Here is a 25,191-nt window from a genome sequence, read left to right on the forward strand (position 1 = left end):
CAAGAACGAGCTATAAATGTGGAGCAGACAAGTCTTAGTTTTTAGGTCACATTTACACAAACATTTCACAAAATACGCATGGTATTTCCATTCTTGAAAAGTAAAGTCAAACTAAGTATTTCACTTATTATACTCCTTTTTAATGAGTAATATTAAAAAAGTTAATATTCTGAGGGGTCTATTTCTGTCTTTTTGGAGAATGAACAAAATAAGCAAAATTTAAATGCAAAACAACAGTTTTATTGCAATACACAGGATTTTCTTCTTCTGCTGTGCTCATTGCCTGCCAGGCACATCAACACACAGGGGACAGGCTGGCACCAGAATACCATAAATGTGCATCATGAAGTGAGTGAAAAAGTGATCATCAATGAGCCCACCTGGACTCAGGTAGGCCGCACGCTTGTCCAGAGTTCACTTGTCTTCAGCCGTTTTAATTTAAAACATAAACAGAGGCCTACCCCAAGCAAAAAAAAACAAAAGGCCATGTTCTCAGATAAAGCAAGCAATGAGGACAAAGCAGAAAAGTACCTGCACAATACATCCACATACAATCAAAATGGAATTTTCTTTAAGGAAGCAGAAACATTCGGGAGTAAACAATTGCATTCACCGTTGTGTCAAGGTCAATTTTTGGCATCTATGCTGGCAGAGAGTTTGTGCTCTGACAGAAGATCATTAATGTTAGATACATGATGAAATGAAGGGCCGAATAATGAGAAGGCAAGAAAGAAAAAAGATAAGCTGATATAAGGCTTCGATTGTACAGTCATTACATATATTATTTTGTAAAACTGCCAAACATAAGGTTTTATGTAGTCATCCTAAGGATCCAGCAACACATAAAGGTGGCACTAGTGGAACTCCCTGAAACATTTTACATTGGTGAGAGGATCTATTCCCCCGCTGCTGATTGAATGCCTACACATGGCTTAAAACAACACCTTGAAATGTGACCAAATGTCTGCAGTGGATTTTTACGCCAGGATTTTCTTTATGCCGAAAAAATAAAATCGAGGACTGTTTAAAGCTGAACAAGCACTCCAATGTCTTAACCATTCTTGAGATGCAAAAACGTTTTCAAAATGACAAACTGTGCTTTACACCAAACTACATTTACAAACACAGAAACCGTGAAACGAGTAACCGCAACATGGAGATAAAACAGTGTCACAGTTTAAGTGATTAGGTAATAGCGAGCCTGTCGATTGATTGGTTGGAGATTGAATTATTGCAGGTTTCATCAAAGAATAAGAAGAAGTGGACGAAGGGCTGGAAGCCAGAAACAGGGCTGAAAGTGCAAGAAGTTGAGGCAAAGATATATGAATAGGAATCTGGTGAGAAGAACAAAAATTCCTGTTCTGTGTTTAAATGTACAGGTGAAGTAACCGTGGGGAGAGGGGAGTTGGAATGAGAGAAGATTAAGAGGGGAGCAGACAAGGAGTGTATGGACACAAACAAGGAGGAGAGGTGTGTTCAGCTGATCAGTAGAATACCACACTAGACACTCCACCAGGGGGGTTGAGGACCCTGTTGTGAGAGCGAGGCTTCGGTCCCAGATGAGGCTCATGGTTCTTCAGCTCACCAGTCTCAGTAGGAGGTGAGGAAGAAGAAGTGGAAGAAGGGGGCTCAGGCTCTGGAGTGGCTGGGACAGCTGCAGGCTCTTCCTTGGCTGGCATGGGAGCTGGGGTTGCAGCTTCCTCCTTCACCTCAGGCTGAATCACCTTTGCCTCGGGTGCGGGTGCGGGTGCGGGTGCGGGTGCCGGTGCTTGGAGAGGGAAAGAAAGAGGCTTTAAACAAAATAATATCCTAAGAGTACAAACAGCATTTCCACCTAGAGCAAATTATAGAATTCACATCTTTTAAGAGTCACAGTTGAGACTTTAGTGAAAAAAACAAATAGACAGTTTTTTTTCCTGTGTGCATTCTGAAAACATTCATCCATTCATAAAACATGATGAACAACCTGAGATGTCTTTAGATCATTAAGTGCAATTCAAACAATATGTATATATAAGTAACACTGGCATCGAAACACCAAACTAAAGTGGAAGCTATTGAGGAAGTCAGTATGTTAACCTCTGCCTTACAAACCATTTACAAATCAAACGTTTTGGCACATCTTAGCAAAAAAGATTCCACCAATAGTTTTAAGATAGAAGTCTGATATATTCTCTCAATGTTGAATATTTTTAAATATGACCACAATATGTGTTCATAGTTTTTTCTGGGAACCATACTCTGGTCAGGGTGGAAAAATCTCTGAAGCAGCATTTATAAAGTAGGGCTACTCAGGGTTAAACTTCTGAAACCTGACCGCTCTTGGCCTTCACAAGTGCATTATTAGGTGTGCAAAGTCATCCAGTGGGCCGGATTGGATCCTTTGGCAGGCCAGTTCCTGCCTATGGGCTGTATGTTTCACACCCCGACTTACATTATACACAGACTTGTAATAGACAGAATGGCATTTGTCATTCCCACTCTGTGCACTCAACCTCTGTTCTTACACTATGTTACTTTGGTGAGGCGAAGAGACCAAAGTGTACGTTAATGAAAACATTGTTGTGAAAATCCAAACCTCAAACACAATTGGTCATACAAAAATTATACTAATGTTTTTACAGATGCCAACGGCTACATGTGAAAGCTCATCAAACTATGTATATGGGCTGAAACCATAAGCAGTATTTCAACAAACCTAAAACTGTCATTCTTTTTGTTAGGTTAGTGATCATCTCCAATGTCACAATAAATAAAACTGTGTGGAGTCATATCTGTGTAAAATCCTGTGATATTACCGCACCCCGTCAGTCGACATGGTTCTTGCTTCTGGCATCATATTCGCCAGACTGCAATCTTTCAAAAGGGACACTGGCAGGGATATGCCCTCCCCTGTTGGACTATCGTTGTTCTCCCATTAACGGTAAGACAGATCACTACAGTTTACGTCAGCACAGTGTAAACAGTCTGCAACCTGCAGGCACAATTTGCATTTACAACAGTGGTGCCATTCTCAAACTGTAAAGAAACTTCTTCCGTTACGTTGCTTTGAAGCAACAGTGAGTATTCTTTATTCATCTCTCATATAACTGATGGATGCAAAACTCACGGTTGGTTATCAACTTTTTTGTCCATCTGCCACAATGGCTGGTGGCTTCCAAATTCTAGTAGTCACTCAATAGATTACCATTGTTTGTTTTGGCTGGTAAGTGAAGCAAATCTAGCCGCCACTTGTGTATTTTACCGGCATTTGGCTAGTGACTGGTGCTAATTTACAGCCCTGGCAAAACTTAAAATCTACATTTCATTAACCAAAAACAAAGACCGTGCTATATCCTAATCTCTGTGGTCTAAAGAACAAGACCCTTTCACAAAAGTACTTTTATTGCTACAGGCAGTAAGATGACTCAATATAAAACAAATTTTCCAAAAAGGACATTTTCTTTTATGTAACAAACTCACCTGGTGTTTCAGGTTCAGGTCCCACACTTAGATTGTCCTGCAAAAAATTAAAGATAAATGAGATTTTTCACTATGTAATTACTGAAAGGACTTAAAACAGGATCTCTTTTTCATTAAAATAGAAAACAAAACCGGCTGCTCAAATTTAGTACAACAGTGCAACTTCCATGACTATTAGTATTCATCAGGGGTCTCTTGACAAGGAGATTTAAACTCAATAAGACTTGTACTTAGTTAAATAAAAAGGACAGTTAAAATAATAGAGCTAAACGTTTATCGTTACATCCTGCAACATGGCTAAACATTTTCATCCACAATTCCATCACATGTGCACTGTGTAAAGGACCAAACGAGTCATAGCTAACAATTGACACGCTGTGAGTGGTCTTACCAAGTTTGCAACTCTGAAAATCTATGATGCACATTACCATATAAATGTATTATTTAGGGGCATCCGTAGCACATTCTTTGCATGCAAGAAGTAAAGGATAATATGGCATAGGAGGGCAACATTTTTTAAGGCTTTAAAAAAAGTCTAGGCTTACACCCCATCATCATTTTGAACTTCTATGATAAGTAAATCATCATTAATATTGTTGATATTGAAAAGTCTTCCCAGTCTGCCAGCAAATAAGGCCTTTCAAGATGAATCCAAGCACAGCAACTTGTAAAAAAAATACTTTCTGTTTTTCCAGGCATGATAAACACCTGTGTGTTTACATGCCTTTCCAGGGCTGCAAGCAAACAGCTGTATGCAATACAAACACTTTCACCAACCTCAACAGAAGTTTACAAAAAACTGATAAATAAAGTGATTTCTTAGAAGTTTCTGCTTGAAATTTATTTGTGTCAATGCTGAGATTGTTGCAGTAGCCTCAGCAGCCTAAGCTAACAATAGTCCGATTGCACAAACATTATTGACCGTGGAGAAGACAGACTGATACACTGGAGTATGTGACACAGGACAACATGAGGATCAAGTATTGGATAAATGAGGTAGCTAGCAGACCTTTGGATCCTAACTGCACAGTGTTGAGTAGATAAATAATTACTTTTTCATTTGGAGGGGAACTACTCCTGTAAAAGCTGACTAGCTGGTGAGCTAGTTGGGGTAAAAAGAATTTAAAAAACAAACAAACAAAAAACAGAAAAAAACAACAACAACATTAAGTCAAAGTATAGACATAGTGAGTATAAAATTTAGGTGCATGGCCTACCTTTGGCTTATTTGGATGGCTTCGACTTGGGTTTTGGGCAGGTGCACTCTCGGAAGCACCAAATATGTTGCTGGTTGGTCCACCGGGAGGTTTTGGTTTTTGTTGTTGCTGAGCTGGAGGTTCAGGTTCCCCGAATATTCCGCTACTCTTGCCACCTACATAAAGTATTAGATGTGTGTTAAGTTTTGCAGCAGTGACAGCGTCATAATAACACACTCCACTCTGTCACATTTCATTTTGATTAGCTTTTGAACTGCTCTGCCCAATTGGTGTTCCTTTAGATTTATGACACTGTGGCAGAATGTTTTTTACGGTTACTTATATGGGGTTAAGAAACAGTTTGATACCTGAATTGTGCTTTTAAAAAGACCAATCACCCTACGGCGTCTTATCATGTGCATTAGAAAATTATAGGGCCATATACTGCACACACACACACTACAATGGCAGCAATGCACTAACCACTTCAGGGATGCTAATGCCCCTGTAAAATAGGCAGATAAGGCAGGGTGACTCAGCAGTCCCTGTGTGGCACTCAGACCATTTCTCAACAGCAGACTGGACTGAAAACATACTTCACTATAGATACTCCACAAAATCTGGAGGTGGATCACATTCAGACACTGACAACAGTGAAAGTGTCTGCACTGGAATTATCACAACATAGTAGCAGTTTTCACACAGTCCTGGACACTGATAGATGTTGTGACTGGCCTGCCTCACTCAGCACATCCATTCGCTCTGACATGCTCATCTGACCTGGAGGATTGGAGCGTCTGGGTACATTCCGGACCTCCTCTGGTGGAGCGAAGACTGTAGAGGCCATCTTATTAGGTCTTCTTGATGCTGCAGAGTCGTCTTCATAGCCACCAAACAGGTTACTGGAGCCACCTCCAGGAGGCTGCAACACCCTGCAGGAGATGAAAGATTACAGTACTACTTTTATAGGATACTATTCAATGTATTCATCCATGTCTCATTAAAATCAATTACTCTGCGCAAGTGTGACCTGGCAAAGCCAGACTTCAAATATTGATAGAGGATACTTTTACTGATCTACTTGTAATTCATCTCACTAAATCATATCATACTGTATATAAGGGTGCCAATTTCTTAAAGGAGTCACACTTGTCAGATGATGTTTATCCTCGCCAAATGAGTGGACACTAATGGTTTCAGAGTGCCTCTGTGTCATGGAGGTTCATGTTTACTGACTACTGTTTAAAACATGATGTCATCTTTGCAATCGGGCACACAAAGAGGACCCGTAGAAAACAGAAGGAAACCTGTCTATAAATGTTTAAGTACAGCCGACAGCTTGTGCGCAACTACATAACAGGTTATTTGATTACACACAGGGCATGGCGCCATACGTCTGATATCTCCGGCTTGTTAGAATTGAGGCCATAGTTTCCCACGTTATTAAAAGCCTCAAGATACGTAAACTGGACTATTTAGCCGAGCTGATACAAGAACTGACGCTTTCAAATCAGTAGGAGGAAACTAAGTCTCCTTCGAACAATGTGGCCACAAAGCCGTTGTTGGCGAGTACAAAGAAGAGCAGTCAGAAGTGGCTTTCACACTTCCGCAGGCGCAGCAGACAACGCCTGATCTGTTAGCTTGAAAGCTAACGTTAATTCTTGACTCTTAAGTTTGCTAACGCAAGACAACTCAAACCAAACTATCTCAAGTCGAGCTACCACACAGATGTTTATCTTAACTTACTTATAACACCGCTGATTGCTAGCGTTATGTTAAGGCGTTAGCATAAAAGTGATGGTGCAAAAACCCACGAAGAGCTCCTGTCACATAACGTTAACCTACATTGAGAAACTAGCTGACCGAGCGACTGCCTACACTCGTAATAAGACATTGTCGGCCATTTCTTACACAGATAACCAAAGTACACGACTACATTCTTCACCTTGAACTCGGTTTTGAAGCACTATCCAACCCTTGAAACATGTTCGTCGAAGTCATAGTGGTTTTGTTGTGAGCCTTCAAGTTTCCGAAGACAACTTCGTCAGTTTGCCAACTGGACGACCAGCGAGTTCCCCCTGCCTGCGTGTGCCCAACCAAACTCCGTAGTGAAGAATTTCAGTCCACCCAACTGTGACACAGAGAAATATAACTGGTCCACTGCCAATCTGCTGAGTGATGAGAGGCGCTCGTTTCATGTCACCTGGTACCCCTCCTGATAAAATGCACTGAGTAATCCATGTCTAGAAGTATTTTGAGACAAAACTATTATTTAGTAACAGCAATCCTTAAGCCACTGATACATCGGTTAATAAATGTAATTTTTATACATGTCGTTTATAAAACAAATAAACAAAAACTCCGCCCTGCTATTCTCTCCTAGAGAAATTAAACGAACAAACCCATAAACTAATCTCCATATATTGCGCTTGTTTTTGACACCGAGGCGCCTGGCCTGAACAAAGGCAACGTGAACTGGGTCTGTGATATCAACTAAACTGAAGCGCAGATGTTATTTAGTTGAATCCCTTTGTGTCATATTTTCTGTGCTTTCTTGCTGGCGCGTTATAACATTTGCTGTAAATCAGTGTTTGGGTCCCAGCCGTAAATATCACATTCTGATTCTGCTTGACCGGGTGATTTTCGGCGTACGCCAGTGTTGAATTCAAGCGCAACCTCTGAGCTCCGCCTAGTGATTTGATCGTCAAAATGTCAATCACTTTCTGGGCGGAACTTATTTTTAGAGCGCCAAATTCCCCACTGCGGTGATCCAATCTCGTTGAAATAACGCTTAATTACTGAGTGAAAATGTTAGATTATTGAAGAATCAATCTAGCTTTAAACTTTAAAAACATATATTCGATAACTTACATGGCACGACAGGAAGAGAATGGCAATTGGTCCATCGCAGGGCCTCTCCCACTAACAATTGGCGGAGCTGCCTGTCAATCAAATTCTAACCGTCGTCCTCGTGTCTTCCTGACCAATCACAGGATTTGTTGTCGAGTTGTAGTGGGCGTGCCTAAACGCGTGTACAATGAACCGCAGGAACTGCCATCGGTAACAAGCTGGACGGCTGCCGTCAGCTAGCAATGCTAGCTTGTGTCTGGACTGGTAATATCACCAACAGGCTTCCACCCAAGGTAATTCCCAAACTTTGATTACTGTTATTTATCTAACAAACTGTTTGAGGCTCTCCGTAAAATAACCATCGTGTTACAAGCCGTTTTTGCGGCGTTGTGGGTTGTTTGACAGTCATAGCGTTAACGTTAGCTAGCCAACAGCAGCATCCATGCTAGGTACCACGTTATGTATGGAGGCGACTCTTATAAGCATGTAATACAGCTTATTCCAACAAAGTTAACGACAACCGTTAGTTTAAATAATGTCTTTATTATTGGCTATTACGGCATTACACTTCTTGAGTAATGTCAACCTTCCGGTGTAACACCAGACCAGTGGTTAGACTACTATAATCACAAGGCTGATATGACTGTAACATTGCGGGGGCAATATGCAATGTAACTGAGAAATCAGTGTGATGCTGTAAGATTTTAGATTAACCTGGAGCTAGGGTGAAACGATATTTTGACATTTAGCATAAGTTAAATTATAGTGACATTCATTTACCAGCATTCCAGTTACTTGAAGTTGTAAGATTTCTAAGAGCACAAGTAAAAACAAACTTTTCTACTAGTTTTGGGCTCTCACTGCTGTTAGATCAGTTATACTTTGTGGATGATGAAATCTGGGATTTTGCGTTTAAATGACACACAACAGAAATGTAAAGGCTGTATGGGAATGTAGAAAGGGGGACGCCCCTCGTCATTTTCATGCTCAAGCTACTCATATCCAATTAATCTTTCTTTGTCGAGCTTCCTCCTGCTGTCATCCGCTTGGGCTGCTACACTCCAGATTACTTAGAAATATATAGATTAGTGGATATCAATCGAGCAAACACAATATTATAAATGCAGTCATGTTTACACATGACAGTATTTTACAGACGTAATACACCACATCTTGCTGTACACCGAGCGCTTAAAGCCCGCTCCTCATTTTGACATATTTTGAAGTATTTGTATGAAGTGATAGTAATATGTGCAAATAGAGTATTGTCACAAAGCCTTACAATTACAGGATGTATATAAAATAAATTGTTTTGCAGACATTATTTCTGCAGGCGATGGTGACGTAGTGACAAGCAAAGTCCACTTGCTCACAGGTTAATAAAACTATCTATGCGTATCAATTCAAATGGGCTCAACTGTCACATGCTACGGTAAATTCTTCTTCAGTGCATGCAGTGAATGTATCGTATCTGTCAGTGGGTTTATAGTTTTATTTCTTGATGCAAAGAAGCATTGAGTAATGTTGTTGCTGATAGAAAACAGTTGAACTGCGCAGAGAGTTCAGCTCAGTCGAAGCAGGAGCAAGGAGAGGGCAGAAAGCAGAGAGATCGGTCTCGGTTTTATTATGCTCAATTTGATCAGTATTTGTCAATATAACCGGTTGGACTCATGGTGAAGAGAAAGAAGACGTCGCCTACTAGCGAAGAGCACGAAAATGGGTAAAATTATGTTTTAAATAAACACTTTATTTAGAGGTCGAATGCACCGAGGGGGTTCGTTGTCGTTTCTGCAGGGCGCTAAACTGAAAAGCGCTCGCATTTGAATTTAGTTGAAATTCAACCTAAAATATTGGCCATTTGAGCCGAGAGACACTTGGTAAAACACCGCCGTCAGTTACTAAACTATTTTGGTTGTTGAATGTAATTTATCTCAAGACGTTAAATGCATATATTTGGTGTTGTTTTGTCGGGACTGGTGAGGGGATTTGAAACAAACAGCGGCGGCCATGTTGAGAGACAGTGAACGTCGTCTTTAGAAGTTAATTTTGCACACCGCTTTGCTCCTAATGTGACAAATTTTCTCTGAATGTGTTTTGGCAGCATGACACTGGGCTCCAGGGAGGGGATCGGTGTCGATGGGAGGAGGAATCCGTCCAGAAAGCCCGAAGGTTGCGACGAGGAGGAGAGCGGAGAGCAGGCGAGCGAGGAGCGCAGTACAAAGGGAGACGACGGAGTGGAAATTCTTAATCCATCAACCACGGGTCTCAGCCCCGGTTCAGCTCCGGTTCTCCCCGCCTCTCCGCCGAACCGAGCCGGGCTTGGCTCAACCCAGCATTCCCAGACCTTAACTGAGTCCGCCCCTCCGTGTCACGACCAGCATCATTTTCTCCGATCAAGCGTTCGACCTCCGAGTAAACGGATCCGGAAGGATTCAATCGGCTCGACCATCAATGGACATGGCGGGGCAAAATCGAAAGGTACTGTGTGTGTCCAGCTCAGCGAAAAGTGTGCATAGGTGGGATTAGCAGGGGGTCTGCCCCCAGTTGTCACAGTGTTTACACTTTGTTTATCAGTGATGGCTAAACTGATGCAGGTTTTGTTGCTGTATACTCCCTCTGGGGCTCTGGCTGGGTTGTACTCTAGATTTTTTTGGCTGCTCCTGCCCAAGTTGCAAAACCATCCTGTGAACCATTTCTGTAGAAAGGAGAGGAGTCACAGACCAGAACTTAAATATCAATGAAAATCAGACTATTTCCAATTCAATTTGTTTTTGGAAACTTGCCACTGTGGCGTTAAAAACATGGGGCTGCCATGACTGTCTTATCAAGTGAATGTATGCATGGGAAACCACAAGTTTTAGACTTAAGTATCCCTGCATGGAAATGAAAACAGGACAGTTGCTAGCGCTTTTAATTATTTATTATTTATTTTTTGGATGCAATTAAAGTAATATTTATATTGATTTTATCCATACTAATCAACACAAATAATAACAACACAAAAAGCAAATGCCTTAATGGTGCACTGTCATTTTAGCAATTCTTAGACACTGTCATTGGTAAATTTAAACAGTAACATTGTGCCAAAACAAAAAACTAAAGCCAGAGATAGCTGAAGGCTCTCAGACTTTGCTGACTTGTAAACACACAGAAGAATTTGCCTCATTACTGATCACCAGTATTGAAAATGCCTCTGATACTGCTTTAAATGCTGGATCAGCTATTGGCGAGTACCCAAGTCTATGCGCCAAAGCAAGACCATATGATTTATTAATAAACTTTAAAGTGGTTTTGCACCCAGATAAAACAGCAGTTTTGTCAAAAATTAAATGAATTTTTGCTGCTCTAAAAGAAGAACTGATTTCAGATAAATGGTGCAACGTTAGCTGTCAGCAAAATGTCAGCAATTTGGTGATATTTTACACTGAAAAGTCTCACCAGTTTAGGGTTTAAACTGAGTCATGCTACACAACAATGATAGTAATCATTTCACATCCGTACGGGGTTAGTAGTATACAGCTACTCATTTATTTATTTTTAATGCAATGGTATCGTATCAGTAGTCATTATCGGTTGATACGCAAGTTCAAGTATCAGATTCAATATCGGGAAAGAAAAATGGTATTGGAGCACCTTTGCTCACAAACAATGATAAATACAAAAGAAAACCTAACAGAAGGCGAGGCAGTGGGGTGGGGCAGCAACATTAATGTCCAGTATGTGTGAAACCAGCTGAGGTGACTTTTGCTCACTTTGAAAGCCTGTTAATGAAGTGCAACACCAACTTGCACCATCCTCATCTTCTTTGCTCATTTTTTTGTCTTGTAGATTTAGTGAGAAATTATCACTGCCTTGTTTCAGTCTGTGTAATTATGCTGCAATGACAGTGTGTCAGTGTCCTTTCTTTAAAAATGCTTTTATAAATGACTCGGATCAAACAGACTGTGTACAGTATATCGATGAGTTGGTGTGCTCTGTCAGGTATGACTAGTGGATTTCTTTTGTTGTTGTTGTAGAGAGACAGATTGTTTCATCAATTTTATATTTAGATTAGCTAAGAGTCAACCAGTTGACCAAGAAGCCCCACTTATTTTGATATGATGCTATATTTGTGCTCATCTATTTTGAAAGAGACAAATCTAGGTTAGTGCCTGTGACCAACACAGAGATTTGTATTTGTAAATGAATCCGTTTTGGCTGAAAATCTACATTTGCCTTAAAATAGTGCAGCGCTTCAACAGCGACTGCCTCTGTGATTGTGTTAATGCCTTTGGCATTGTGCTCTGCGCTGGGGTAAACGCAGCTATTGGAGCCCACCAGGAGTTGGTTTTGGACCTGTGTACTGTGGACCTGGCCGTAGGGACTGATTGCTTTTCCTGCCTCCTTGCCAGAGCTGAACCACAGAAGGGGAAGCTCTGCAGGTTGTGCAGTGTAATGGCAGTGGGTGGCTTTGTGTGCATGCATTTTAACATATCCCAAACCACGAACTGCAATTGTATTTTTCTTTCCATGCCTTACAAAACAACCCAGGCGGTCAACCAAATATATGGCTACATCCTTATTACATAAGGACTACATAATTTTTTTTTTACTCTATTAAAGTTGTGTTTTTTTGACGTAGTGTTTCATGACTGATGGATTTGTGGGCTCTCGTCTCTGTGTAACACAGGGGCAGAGAATGGCTCTTCCTCCCAGGGGACAGTGGGACAGTCAGGGCCTGTGGCCGGCTCCACGGGGGGTGTGTCGAAGGCCTCCAAGGGCCAAGGGTCTTCTGAGAAGGAGGAGCAAGCTGGTAACCAGAAGAGAGCCCGTCGGCAGTGGGAGTCGTGGAGCACAGAGGACAAAAACAGCTTTTTTGAGGGGCTCTACGAGGTAAAGCGTAGACCCAAATAGATTGTCACAGGTCAAAAATGGACACTACCTTATGTTACATAGCATTCATTTGAAGTGTTTGCATTTGTTTTTATCATCTTCTAATCACCTCTACTACTCTGGTCTGCAGCACGGGAAGGATTTTGAGGCTATCCAGAACAACATTGCAATGAAGTACAAGAAAAGGGGCAAGCCAGCCAACATGGTGAAGAACAAGGAGCAGGTTCGCCACTTTTACTACCGGACCTGGCACAAGATCTCCAAACACATTGACTTTGCCAATGGTGAGCTGCTCTTTATTTTTGTCACCCAAAAACACCCTTACTGAAGCCCCTTTTATACAGCTGGTTCAAAACGGGAATGTCGTGCCAGAGTTCTACCTTGCTATTCTGTATAAAATGTACAAATAGCAAAGCAAAGGTAGAAACAGAGCTGAATCGGCATCTGTAAAATTACATACTAGACGCCAACACTGTTGTGCTGCACACCGGCATGCTATTTAAAATTTTGCAGACGTTGTTTGGCTCAGTGTAAAAAAAGCAAAGCCAGTGTAATTGTTGATCAGTATTGCAGAGTCTGAGTTTACAAAGGGTTTTACTCTCAATTTTTAAATGATATTAGCATACAGCTTATACTGTCTCATCTCATCCCACTTATCCTTTTGTGTCCGTGTATCCTGATTTTATAGCACTTTGTGAGGTAGGGAGACTCTGTCCCAAAACATATGTTTAAAAACCTCTCCAGATAAGCTTGAAAGTCCTCACTGTGACTGCTGTGTTATCTTTATGTAGCACACATACGTCACATGTTACAGCACTGTTATGACTTGTGCCACCTTTTTCTTCCCAGTGTACTCCAGAGTGCTCAAGAAATCCTCTCAAGAGCTGTACGGCCTCATTTGCTATGCCGAGCTCCGCAAAAAAGTTGGAGGATGTAAGTGAAGGCTGCACATGTGAATGAATGGATGAATGCCTTTTTTAAAAGTTGTTTTGTGTGTGGGTGTTTTTCTGCTGTTAGTTTGGGACGCAAGGGATGTGATTAAATGCTGCACCCTCCCAATCACGGGGGACAGCTGCTCCTGAGGGACAATGTCATAAACAGCTCTGTGTTTTGTCTTTGACAGTAATGGATGATAAGAACGTGACAAAGCTGAACGAACTAATCCAGCAAGGGTAAGTCTGTAGTAAAGTTGAAAAAACATATCGCCCACTCACACTTTTTTCATTGGTATTGTTAATAAACATTGGCTTTTTGTGTTTACATACACACATCTGGGATTGTCAAGATTTTGATTTTAATTACTATATCACATCTGCAAAACACAGATAAGCTTTCACCCTCAGTGTTAGGTCATGACGACATATGACAACTACAAGAAATAAGCTGCAGGAACAGTGATCTTTAAGGGCCATTTCACCCCAAATTGAAAAAAATACATATTTCCTCTTACTTGAAGTGCTATTTATCAGTCTAGATTTCTTTAGTGTGAGTTGCGGAGTATTGGGGATATCAGCCATAAAGATGTCTGCCTTCTTTTGAATGTAATGGAACTACATGGCACTCGGCTTGTGGTGCCTAAAGTACCAAAAATATTTTTAAAAACTTTACAGCAATGTCTCTCTCCAGAAATCATGACCCAGTTACTCAAGATACTCTGTTGACCTTGTTGCAAGCAGTTTCATGTAGGAACTATTTTCTTTTTGGTGGTTTACATCTCGCACTGTCACGAGCACGAGCCTCTTGTCCATGAGTAGATGCACACTTCCTTCTGCTTGGTGATATAGTTGGTGGGTGTAGTTTGGAAGAAAGAAAATAGTTCTTACATGCTCAGAACAAGGTCTGTGGATTACCTTGAGTAATGGCGTCATGATTTCTGGAAAGAGACATTGTTCTTGAGTTTGAGTTTTGAGTTTTTTGGCGTCTTAAGCACCACAAGCCAACTGCCATCTGGTTCCATTATATTTGAGAGAGGGCAGACAACGCTTCAGTGGATATCTCCAACACTGCAGCTCACACCAAAAAAACTGATAGCGCTACAGGTAAGAGAAAAAAAAATGTATTTTTGATTTTGGGGTTAACTGTCCCTTTAAAGCAACATTTTCAAAATATTGTTTGATATGGCATTAAATTACTTACTGCATGGCTACTGAGTTTTAAAACGTTTTTGTTTATGACAATTGTTTAACGTATTCTGTGATGTGTATGTAATCTACAAAAGTTTTCTCGACATTTCACTGCTGTTCTGTCTTATTTATCCAGGGCCACCACTGTGCGCTCTAAAGGGAGGAACTTGCGTATCAAAGCACCCATGTGCCGAGCACTGAAGAAACTCTGTGACCCAGATGGTGAGCATGTGATGCACAGACAGCCGACGCATACATACAAAGTAAACAAAACATCAGTGCTGAAAATATAAACCGTGGCAATAGTGAGGCACAGGGTTTGTGGGGGCGGGGTTTTGGCAATAACAATGGCAGCGTGTGGGCTAGTGGTGTTTCCATGGTAACTACATGGGAGGAAAGTGAGGAGGAGGAGCAGGAGGGAGATGATGGAGATGACTGGTCTGACCGACTGGCATCTGCCCCTCTGTTCAATAACAGCCACTCACCAAACTTGGAGAAAACATTTGCTTTGATCAAAGGATGGAAAATTAGAATCCCACCGTTCATCTGCTGTCTCTCTCATGTAGGCAGTGTTTATTTTTGGGCTACATCCACCCTACTACATCTCCATTTTAATCCGCATAACTATTGCTACATTTACGCCTAGCTGTTTTGGAGCCCCTAAAACAGAAACCTTTGAAAATGCAGCTGACCCCATTTTAGTTTAAAACTGCATTTTCATCTGGACGCGCAGAGACTGAGACTTTTGAAAACAATGAAGCAGACACCCACATTTGCCTGCTGAATGTGTCTAAACAGTCACGACGTGTCAAGCCAAATTATGATAGCTATAGGTCTACATATATTTTGTGATTACATCATTCCATCGCCATGGCTTCCGTCAACAGTGGATAATGTTCACGTTATTGCTCTAAAACGTTACTGTATTTGCTTTGCACCAACTCTGTCTTTTTTACACCACCACGACTGCCTTGTACTCGTTTGTTACTTTTATTAACAGTTCATCTTGTTGTTGGTCCAAGCAAAGAAATCTGCGGTGTTATTTACCACCTTCTCTGTAGTATTTTATGTAACCAACTGCAGAGTAGACAATCTGCTTCCTGTTTACATCGGCACATTTGTGCTCAGTGTACGTAAATGGACATATCATATGCATTTTCAGGTGTGTTAGTATGGATTATTTTTGAAATGGTGCTACAAAGCTTGTGTGTATGGAGATTGTTTTTGTTTCAAAATGCGATTTTAAAATGCAAGCGGATCAGTGTGGCTGTGGCCTTTGCTGTATCAGTGTTTTGCAGAAAATCTTGGCAAAGGGCCTCGTCCTGGTTTGTTCAGTTTCCTCTTCAGTACCACGGAGGTTGTCTTTTTTTTAGGTTCAGTGTGTTGTTGTGTACTTGTGGCAATACTAAGTTTTTTATTTTTATGACTTCATACTTTCACAAAATTCCTCTGACTGGGTGCCTGCTCTTGCTCTTTAAAAAACATCTGACCTTTTCTCACGGAGAGATGTTTGTTGGTGTTTCTGATTCAGTCTCACTGTGTCCGTGTGTGTCCGCAGGAGTGAGTGACGAGGAGGACCAGAAGCCGGTGCGTCTACCCCTGAAGGTGGCAGTGGAGCTTCAACCACGCAGTAATCACTCCTGGGCCCGTGTTCAGAGTCTAGCCCACAACCCTCGTCTCAGGTCAGACATGCCTGTTTAATAATGTCTAAGAGAAGTTAATTACCAACAAACATTTTCAAAAGCATAACATATGACAACACAAGAATTACTTAGCTTCAAAGCATTTCAGCACTGTATGAGAATCAGTTGGCAGCAATATCATAATCGCTTAAAATCCAATCAACTGTCAACACTCCCTGTTGACCCCTTCAGAATCCGTTGACACCTGACCCTTTAGTCTGATAATTTTTAATGTAAGAAAAAACAAATTCACAAACATCCACTTTTGCTATTGTCTGCAAAATTTTCCAGCTGCATAGCTTAAAAATGGGATGCCTTTTGGTAATTAAATGCCAGTTTTTAGATGTTGGCATTTGCATGGATGCATCACCAAGCCGTTTTAAATAAATGTTTGCCTGTTTGCAACAGAATAATCACAAGAAACAGAAATCTATTTAAAGACATGCATGCTTTGGAAAATGGTTAGCACAAATTCTAACTAAATACATGTAATAGCATTTTTCGTTGCCCAGATCAATGACTAAAGTTGATCTCTATTCTCATATGTGTTTATTAATAGTTAAGTGTGACCTAAAGAACTGTATATTTTAGAAGCAGCCCAGCGCTGTTCTGCTCCATGTTACTACAGCAGCTTGTAGATCATCAAGTATGTCTTTTGGTGTCTTCTCCAACCCAGGATGGTGGTGGAGCTTCACAGGAAAGTCTCAAGCCTCATTGAGTATCTGAAACAGAAGTGGGCGTACCATGACCAGCGGATTGTATCCTTTAAAACATCATATGTTTTGCAACTTCATGGAGCTGTATTGTTTGCATTTCAGTTTAGAAAAAAATGGTTGCACAGAGTATGAGAGAGCATGTCTGTGATACAAAGTCATCATGTGACAGTGGAGCAGTGAACTTGTTCATATAAACAATCCTTTATATGAGTTTGATGGGATAAGATGATAACAATTTAATACTAGTTTTTCTATCACCCTTTGATACAGTATCTGTTTTATAGAGCCAGCTGCTAATAACGTGCTACAATATGTTGCACAGTACAATATTTTTATCATCTTTGGTATGTGAATTGGAGCACTGATGTTGCTGTAAACATTAGTGTACTGTAAATGTGCCTATTTCTGTCATGTTATGTCTGAGTCCTTGACAGTGACACTTCAGCTTAAGAGTCTCAGGGAGAGGGAGGCTTTGGAGGGTGGCCAGTCCGGCACAGCCTCTCCCAGCAAATCCCAGCAGGAGGAGCTCTTTCTTTACCCAGCTGAGAGCAGCACTTTGACTACACTGCCTGGTGTGGCACGTGTCGTTCACTCCAAGGCCTCCTGCACCGTACACTGGCTAGAGAGTGGCAAGAACCGGCCTAATGCCAAGGAATTGCCAGCTGCTCAGATTCTGGGTATTCACACGGCTCCACCACTTCGGACTGGTACTAAATCTGGACGAGGAGGCGCCGCCACTGCTGCTGCTGTTGGTGGTCCCTCAGTGACTGTATTGGGTGACAGTCGACGACCTGAACTCCTTAACCCTGATCCTTCACAAGACTGTTCTACAAAGGCAGAAGAGAGGAGACCTCAGTGGGTTTCTACCCCTGCTTCTTCTACACAGACTTTGGCTCCTCGGGAAGAGGGAACTGGGGTCGGACCCTCTGAAGGAGGAAAGACCTGCACTGGTGTGGAGGCCAGTATTGGTTTAGCAGTGGAGAAACTGTGTAGCGGTACAGATAGCTCATCAGAGCAGTGCAAAGAGGAGCAGAACGTCAGCACTTCTTCCCCAGAGGCCAACCAGACTCCCCCAGCCAGACCTCCGTTGACTGGCTCAGAGGAGGGGATGTCGCAAGGCTCTGCACCGGCAGCCAGAGAACGGCCTGTTGAGCAGATCAGAGGGGAGGGCTGGAGCGCCCGTGACGCAGAGAACGTCACCCTGGCTGAACTCTACTTGATGTTTGGGAAGCCTGGCAAGCTGCAGCTGGAGTACGAGTGGCAGCCGATTGCAGGTCCTTACAGCAATGAAGAAAATGGACAAGCCATGGCACAGCTCAAGCCCAACAGGACACACCGGGTTCTGCGCTGCCTGCTCAAGCTGGTTTCCACTGAGGTCAATCCTAAACCTTTGGTAGGGATTAACGGTTACTCCTTACAGTGTTGCTGCCAGATCCTCATTTTATCTTCTGTTTGTGAACAGAACCTCTGAATGTCGTGATTATTTGTGCAGAGTTGTTACAATTTGGAAGTTAAAGATACATGGCAAAAGGTGGAAGACTTGTAATTTCATGCATTCCAGCAGTATAAATGAAGAATGCAAGTAGTCCTTAATCACATTCTACAGTGTGATGGCAGTATGCAGGGTGCATATTCCTGTGGATTCACAAAATTGCCTTGCAAGGTGAATTCATCCACAACAAATTCTCCACAGTGAGAGGTTAAACACAAGTACATGTACAATGTTATGTATTTGTAAAATTTATCACTGGGAATGGGTTGTGACTTTCTCTGTGGCACATTCAAACTCTACTGAAAGCATGTCCAGAGAATCAGGTCCAGAAATCGTCCAAAATGTCCCTTTCACACATGTAGCACACAGCAGGGGATTGTCAGGGTCAGAAGCGTTTACACCTACTGGACCTACTCCATTTGGCTCAGGTAAGGTGTGGCGCCTGGGTAGAGTGTGCTGGAGGCAGGACATGATGCGGATTTCTTCACGGTCATGTAGCTGGTTTGTAATTTGGTCATAAACAACCTCTTGCTGTTACTTGGATTTGTCTGACGATTGGATTTCGGTTTTCGGCCCGTACTGACAAAAGCTTCTGAATCTTGTCTCTCCAGAAAGACATTTTTATTGGTGTCTTCGAGTAAGTGACCCATCTTCTTCACCCTCAAATGTTTTTGTGTGAGCTGCATGATAGAAATGTCATCAACACGCCCACTAGCTCACTGTGAGTTCTCTGGACAATGACCTGCTCTATTTACACATGGGGCTCAATTGAACAGACTTTGTACCAGGGAGCTGGCAGGGTAAATCCGTTTAACGTCTGATCCAAATGATTCGGACATTTGCGTTCTCGCATACAGCTCCTCTGTCTAATTTCTAGATAATTTCAGGTTTGCAGTGCATGTGCGAAAGGGACTTTAGAAATGTACATGTAGAGCGGATGGTGTCAACAATGTGTCTTCTCCGCCAGGCTCCAGAGCTGTGCTCTACAGCCACATCACCACTCAAGAACCATCCAGAGGAGCAAAACCAGGCCCTCACACCTCCAGGGAAGGTTCCCATACCAGGTGTTCGCAGCCCCAGCTGTGGCCGGCAGCAGACCTCCATCCGAGGGGCCCGGTTACACCTGCCAAATGCTGGAGTCTCAGGTATCTGTGGCTCTCTCTCACATACTACCACAGGAACTAAATGTCCATCCAGCTTCAGTGTAGCTCATTCCTTGTTAAGTTTGTAGTTGCAGTCTTTAGCACGGTGGCTACTAGGTTTTTGCATAATGATAATCTGTGTTTGTGCTGATGTTGCTGTAGTTGTTTGTGTTTGACATGAGAAGTAATTATGTAGTGCAGCTCCTTCCTGCTTAATAGGTGATTGTTTAAATACTGACTGTGTGTCCCGTATTTTCCAGTGCTGTTTGAAAACCACTGCTCAAACAAACTGTACTCACTGTTGTGTTTGTTTGGAAATTAACACAAAGAATCACCGGCTGCTGCTTAATGGCTTTACACATTATTCTTAACATGACATATCTCACTTGTTCCTCCCCTCTTTAGGTGGACGCAACCTCCCCCGCTCTTTACTGGGGTCAACAGCGAGCAGCGACACAGAAAGCGGTGTGTTTGCAGTTCCCACCACACTGCCTCCCAACAGCACGCGGCACAACAGAATGTTTTCCCCCAACAAGGAGGCTGAGCTAGCCCTCAAACAGCAGCTTGACTCCATCAGTGTAAGACAGAGCAATGCATTAGTCTTTACACAATGTGTATATGTCATTCACAGGAATATACACTAATATTAATATGCTTTTTTTACAGATGCAGTCAGATCTTTTCCTTTCAAGACAGAGAAAACCTCGAAACAGACAACTTCGGAAACCACTTGTAGTTCAGGTAAGAGCATAAGTGTGTTTTAATTATCTACTATGTAGTATCACAATGAACACCAGCACATCTCTGTTGCTTTATATAAAAGTGTAAACTGTCCTGATGGACAGTATGGTATGGACGATACGGAGGAAAAACTTTCTACAGGTATTGAACATGTAGCATAAAACATAAAACATATTTAAATGTTGAGTTTGTGTTAGAACTGTTGCAAAAAAAACTTGATTCTGTAACTTGTACAAAATCCACAGTCTGCATAGTCAGCTGTGGTGGGGTTTTGATTGGGAAGTAGGTCAATGCTAACATACCAGGTCAGGGTCACTTGTGTTGTAAATGTCTTTATAGTGCTTCTCTGTGCTGTGTTCACAAACTGTGCATTCAGTTCAGTTGCTTCTGTCTTGTCCACAGCGAACACTCCTACCCCGAACTACAGGAGATACTCCTCAGCATGTCTGCTCCTTCTCCATCCTCTCCAACTCCTCTGCAACAGGTACGCTTCATCAGGACATCAGGACAATTTGTTGTCAGTAGAAGAGAGAAATGTTTAAACCTCGAATAAAACTGTTAAACTACAGCATACTTGTGTTCTTGAAAAAAGGTCTTTGAATAGGCTTATTTATGTGCAGCTGTTGGTAATATACTTGCTTACTGTGCTCTTTGTACATAACAAATGTCATTTCTGTTTTTCAAAAACAACTCTGCTAATCTCTCGCTCTCTCACTTCCTGTTTCTTCCCTCAGGAACTGGATCTTTCCGGCCAATCCACGCTCGCCTAGCTCCTTCCTCCCGCCCCCTCCTGTCCAAAACATCCCCGGCAGCGTCCAGCTCTGCAGCATCCAGCCAGCTCTCCAGTATGTACTGCTTTCATTGTTTAATCAGTTTTTTTTATTACATGGAGTATAATTTATGTTACACTGTTGAAGTTTGAGTGTTAGTTTAACCTCTTCTTGTCATCTACTGTCTGCCAGTAACTGTAAAAACAAACAAAAAAACAGTAGCACGTATTTATATCTTCAGTCTTATTTTAACTAGGTTTTAATCACATATTTGATGATGTGACTCTTTCACTAAATGGGCTCAACAAAACAGGAAGACTACATAAACCACAAAATTGAATTAAACAATTTAACTATTCTCAAATTAAAAGTAACCCTCTACATTACCAAGCAGTTGGCTGGTTTTTAGTTTGTATATTTTTGTTCTGCCATCTCTTAAGAGTCCTTAGTAAGGGCTTTTTACACACCACAAACAATATTCTTAAAAATATTTGTCCTTCTTTGTCAAAAAAAAGCTTGTAAAATTAAGTTATTTTTGTGTGAGATACTGTTCTCTGAATTCTCTAGATTTTTATCCTAAGTCATGTTCCAGGTCCAGGCTTTACTCCCACATGATCTCTGACAGTCAGTATGTTTTTGAACAGTACTCTTTGTGCAGGAGAAGAAGACAAAAAGAGCATTCTCCATGAGGAAGAACCATTTTTTGTTTTAATTGAAAATTGAAATTGCTGCTGGTTGCTGAGCTAAATGGTGAAGTGAAATTTTTTGGTCCATCTTCACATGCTCATGGCCCAAACACACTGAAAGCTTCTGACGCACGCGTTTCACACTTACTGATTTATATGGCGGAACACGCACCAAAAGCGTTGTGAGGCATGTGAAACTGCTTTAGAGACCCTACTTCAACGTTGTTTTGCTTATGGAGTGTCAAATGAGGATCCAGCGACCAAAGCTGCTCTTTTCTGCAGCCACAGTAGGCTACCTTTTGATTAACTGTGCTTTATGTGGCTGTCAACCACCTGGAAGAAAAAATAAAGGATAAAATGAGGTGGCTGTTTCACCAGTGTTCTGCCGCCAACCAACTGACCAAAGCAGCACGCAACAAACAGTTGTGTTCCTGCCTTATTTAACGTCATTGGCTACTCACATAGAAATGTATGGAAAGTTAATGGGGGTTTCTGTAAAGCATACAAACTAGAGCCTGCCTACATATGAATAGCGACCTTTTCCCCAAGTACTGCTTGTTTTGTGGTTTTGGAAATTCATGCAACGTTACTCACATAGATATAAATAGAAAATGAATTGAGAGTCTGTCATTAGGGATGCACCGAATATTCGGTAACCGAATATATTCGGCCGAATATTGCACAAAAACACACATTTGGTATTCGGTGGAATAAGTGAAAAGCAAGGCCGAATAATAACGGCGTGTTTTGATAACGCAATCAAACAGCGTGCAGTGACGGACGGAGTAAAATGTCGGCAGTGGCGATATTTTACTCCGTCCATCACTGCACTCGCATTTGCGACTAAAAATAGTTTTGTTTGAGCAAAATAAACCATTCAGCACGCTGTGCGAGTACAGATTTCAACCAGCAGCAGAAACAAAAGGCGAATCCCGCCGGTTGTGGGTTGAACGGGGGTCACAGACACAGACAGGAATGTATTCCTGTCAAATACGGCGGCCATAGGCTTTCTGGCGACGGAGAAGTCTGGCTCCAATAATGTCCTCTTCTTGGCGTCATGACTGCCCAGAAGTACCTGGACAGCCGAGCCGTGACGGCACACAGGTATGTCACGTGTCAGAGGAGAAACGGGCCGTTCACATTACTCTCTTTGTGGCAGGTAACAGTCCACAAACCTCACCGCACTTTAGGGACTGTTCTTTACTTATGAAGGGACTGTTCTTTACTTGTCAGGGGAGGAGGGTGGCTGGTTGATTNATAAATGACAAAAGGCACATTTGCCTCATTTTCGCTGTGGTATGGTGATACTACTCAGAACCATGATATTTTCATTGGTATCATACCATGGGTCCCAGTTTTGGTACCGTGACAACACTAATCTGGAGGGGGTTCATCTGCAAAAACTAATGAAAAACTAAACAGCTTTAATTTTCTTCGGCTTCGGCCACAAATTTTCATTTCGGTGCATCCCTATCTGTCATATACAAAAGTTTTGACTAAATAGCGACCTTTTCCTAAAATACTGTTGAGTCTGTGGTGTTTGCATTTTAAATCTGATGCTGTGTGCGTGCCATGGGAGCATCAACTGATGCACGTCAAATGAGGTGCGTCAGTTATCACTTTCAGTGCATTTGGGCCTTCAGTTACAATTAATATGCATCAGGTATGTGCTGATGTGACAAATGCCTTGTGTTTCTAAACTGTTAATACTCTTTCAGGTGCCATTGACCTGGCAGCTAAGTCTGCAGGTATCATCCCTGGCAGTCCCCGTCAGGAGCCGAACTCCCCCCCTGTTGATGACAGCACCCTGCTCGCAAACACACCCATTGTTGATGCTGAGCCAGACGCTCAACTCCTCCAGCACAATGTCCCAGAGGTCAGCAGCACACACACTCACAAACATACATACAAACTAGGAGCTTTGCTTCACTTGGTGTCTACATATCCCTCCCTCTTGGGTTTAATGTCTCCTCCTCACCTCCACATTTTTGCTACATGACCATTGAACAAATCTCAGAAGTTATTAGTTTCTGAATACGTACCACTAGATCAGATGTGATGATTGATAAATTCAGTGGTTATAATGCCCGGTCTCTGAACACCGGATCAATGCTGGATGAACTTTGGGCTGACTATCTGTGGTTCAACATGAATGTAGGTCACAACTTGTTAGGATACACAGTAAAACCTTCAGGGCTGCCGTGCATGATGAAGAATAACTACTTTACTGTGAGGATGAAGTGGGACTCTATTGGGAAAGGCCACAATGAAGTGCTGCTTGTGCAGGCTCTATTCACAGGTAGAGGTACAAGAATCAGATGATGTAGCCTGCTGGAAATACACTGTTAAATTTTGATGTCAGTGTAAGCAACAATAAGATACTGATGTTGAGTTGGGACTCACAACAGCAAAGTTTTTTTTTTTAATGCAGATTTTAGTGTCATTCTGTCCACAAGCCGGCCCAGATGGATAGAAAACAGATGCACGTGGCTCTAAAAACTCATCCATTGAGGAAATAAAACCTTAGAAAATCTAACAGCCCCGATTAAGTGTTTACACTTGTTCTTTTCACAGAATGGTCAGCCTCCACCGTCTCCTGGAGTGACAGGTGGTGGGGACTCCCTCCTCTCTCCACCCAGCGTAGCCTCGCTTCTGGACATCTCGCTCCCAGGCCCCCCTGAAGAGGCTCTGGCCCCTGGAGAGCCTCAGACACACATCAGTGACTCCATCATCGAGCTCGCCATCAACTCTGCCCACTATGGTGTGTGTTTCTATTCTATGTGCTAACGGTTATGTTGGTTGTTATATTTGATTTACTATTTCATATTGTTGTGACAATTTTAACTTGCACTCTGGTAAGGAGGCTCAGGGGCTTTGCTGTGCTGTATAAATGTTTGTGTTCTTATACTGTATATGACGGCTGTTTACCTGTTCTGCTGCAGGCGAGGAGGCAGCTCTCTCTCCAGCCAAGTTGAGCAACAACGACAGCTCCAAACTGTTGGCCTCATCTCCCTCGGTCAGCCCGTCCAGAGGATGGATCCCATCACCCAGCCACGACCCCCAGTGGTACCCCAGCGACTCATCTGACTCCACACTGGGATGCCTCCTCTGTAAGTCTTGTTCTCTCTTAAAAAACACACACACAAGTAATGCTATCACAGATCTTCTGTTTAGCTCTACTGTGTGCCTCCCATCCAAAGAGTTGATAGGAGAAATTAAAGTTAAAGTTTGAGATGGACTAGCTGACTAAAAAAAGTTCAGACTACAGGTCTTTGCTTCTGTTGTGTCAATGAAAACTCTAAAAGCAGTTCATTTAAAGCTATAGTGTGTAACTTCTACAGGTCCGTAAATGTCCGTTTCACCCAAGCCACTACTAGAGGAGATGACACAATGCTGATTAAGCCGATCGGCTCCTCTAACATCTTGCGGTATTTTTCAATATATATCATTTTTAGTATG

At 42.1% G+C, this 25,191-nt stretch overlaps 2 protein-coding genes across 3 annotated transcripts in view; one reads left to right on the plus strand and one right to left on the minus strand.

Moving 5' to 3' along the window:
• Window positions 1-218: 218 nt before the first annotated feature.
• Window positions 219-6,784, minus strand: jpt2 (Jupiter microtubule associated homolog 2). The gene is made up of 5 exons (XM_050069439.1): window positions 6,604-6,784; window positions 5,439-5,590; window positions 4,680-4,834; window positions 3,463-3,499; window positions 219-1,768 (listed from the first exon to the last, which is right to left on the minus strand). Exons 1-5 carry the CDS (start codon window positions 6,657-6,659, stop codon window positions 1,485-1,487), a joined length of 684 nt encoding a protein of 227 aa, XP_049925396.1. The 5' UTR covers window positions 6,660-6,784; the 3' UTR covers window positions 219-1,484.
• Window positions 6,785-7,656: 872 nt separating this feature from the next.
• The window catches only part of cramp1 (cramped chromatin regulator homolog 1), a 23,346-nt gene continuing 5,811 nt past the window's right edge, over window positions 7,657-25,191 (plus strand). Inside the window, exons 1-18 of one of the 2 annotated variants that reach the window (XM_050068348.1) lie at window positions 7,657-7,801; window positions 9,610-9,986; window positions 12,178-12,380; window positions 12,511-12,664; window positions 13,230-13,313; window positions 13,504-13,552; window positions 14,640-14,725; window positions 16,062-16,185; window positions 16,862-16,943; window positions 17,347-18,294; window positions 19,361-19,538; window positions 19,941-20,113; window positions 20,202-20,276; window positions 20,679-20,760; window positions 21,011-21,121; window positions 23,451-23,608; window positions 24,307-24,493; window positions 24,675-24,842. In XM_050068348.1, the coding sequence (XP_049924305.1) occupies window positions 9,611-9,986; window positions 12,178-12,380; window positions 12,511-12,664; window positions 13,230-13,313; window positions 13,504-13,552; window positions 14,640-14,725; window positions 16,062-16,185; window positions 16,862-16,943; window positions 17,347-18,294; window positions 19,361-19,538; window positions 19,941-20,113; window positions 20,202-20,276; window positions 20,679-20,760; window positions 21,011-21,121; window positions 23,451-23,608; window positions 24,307-24,493; window positions 24,675-24,842 (3,238 nt within the window). In that variant the 5' untranslated portion in view covers window positions 7,657-7,801; window position 9,610. Of the gene's footprint in view, window positions 7,802-9,060; window positions 9,229-9,609; window positions 9,987-12,177; window positions 12,381-12,510; window positions 12,665-13,229; window positions 13,314-13,503; window positions 13,553-14,639; window positions 14,726-16,061; window positions 16,186-16,861; window positions 16,944-17,346; window positions 18,295-19,360; window positions 19,539-19,940; window positions 20,114-20,201; window positions 20,277-20,678; window positions 20,761-21,010; window positions 21,122-23,450; window positions 23,609-24,306; window positions 24,494-24,674; window positions 24,843-25,191 lie in introns of those variants that run through there. The other variant, XM_050068347.1, reaches the window with a different exon arrangement.

The sequence above is a fragment of the Epinephelus moara genome, chromosome 18, assembly GCF_006386435.1.
Source record: "Epinephelus moara isolate mb chromosome 18, YSFRI_EMoa_1.0, whole genome shotgun sequence".
Classification (NCBI taxonomy): Eukaryota; Metazoa; Chordata; class Actinopteri; order Perciformes; family Serranidae; genus Epinephelus; species Epinephelus moara.

Bases quoted from the DNA above. Each gene is read 5' to 3' on its own strand.
- jpt2 (XM_050069439.1), bottom strand. From the start codon at position 6,659: ATGACTTCGACGAACATGTTTCAAGGGTTGGATAGTGCTTCAAAACCG. The intron at 4,835-5,438 runs GTCAGATGAGCA...TACTTTATGTAG, and splicing joins CAGACGCTCCAATCCTCCAG to GTGGCAAGAGTAGCGGAATA. The intron at 3,500-4,679 runs GTAGGCCATGCA...AATTTTTTGCAG, and splicing joins GCCATCCAAATAAGCCAAAG to GACAATCTAAGTGTGGGACC.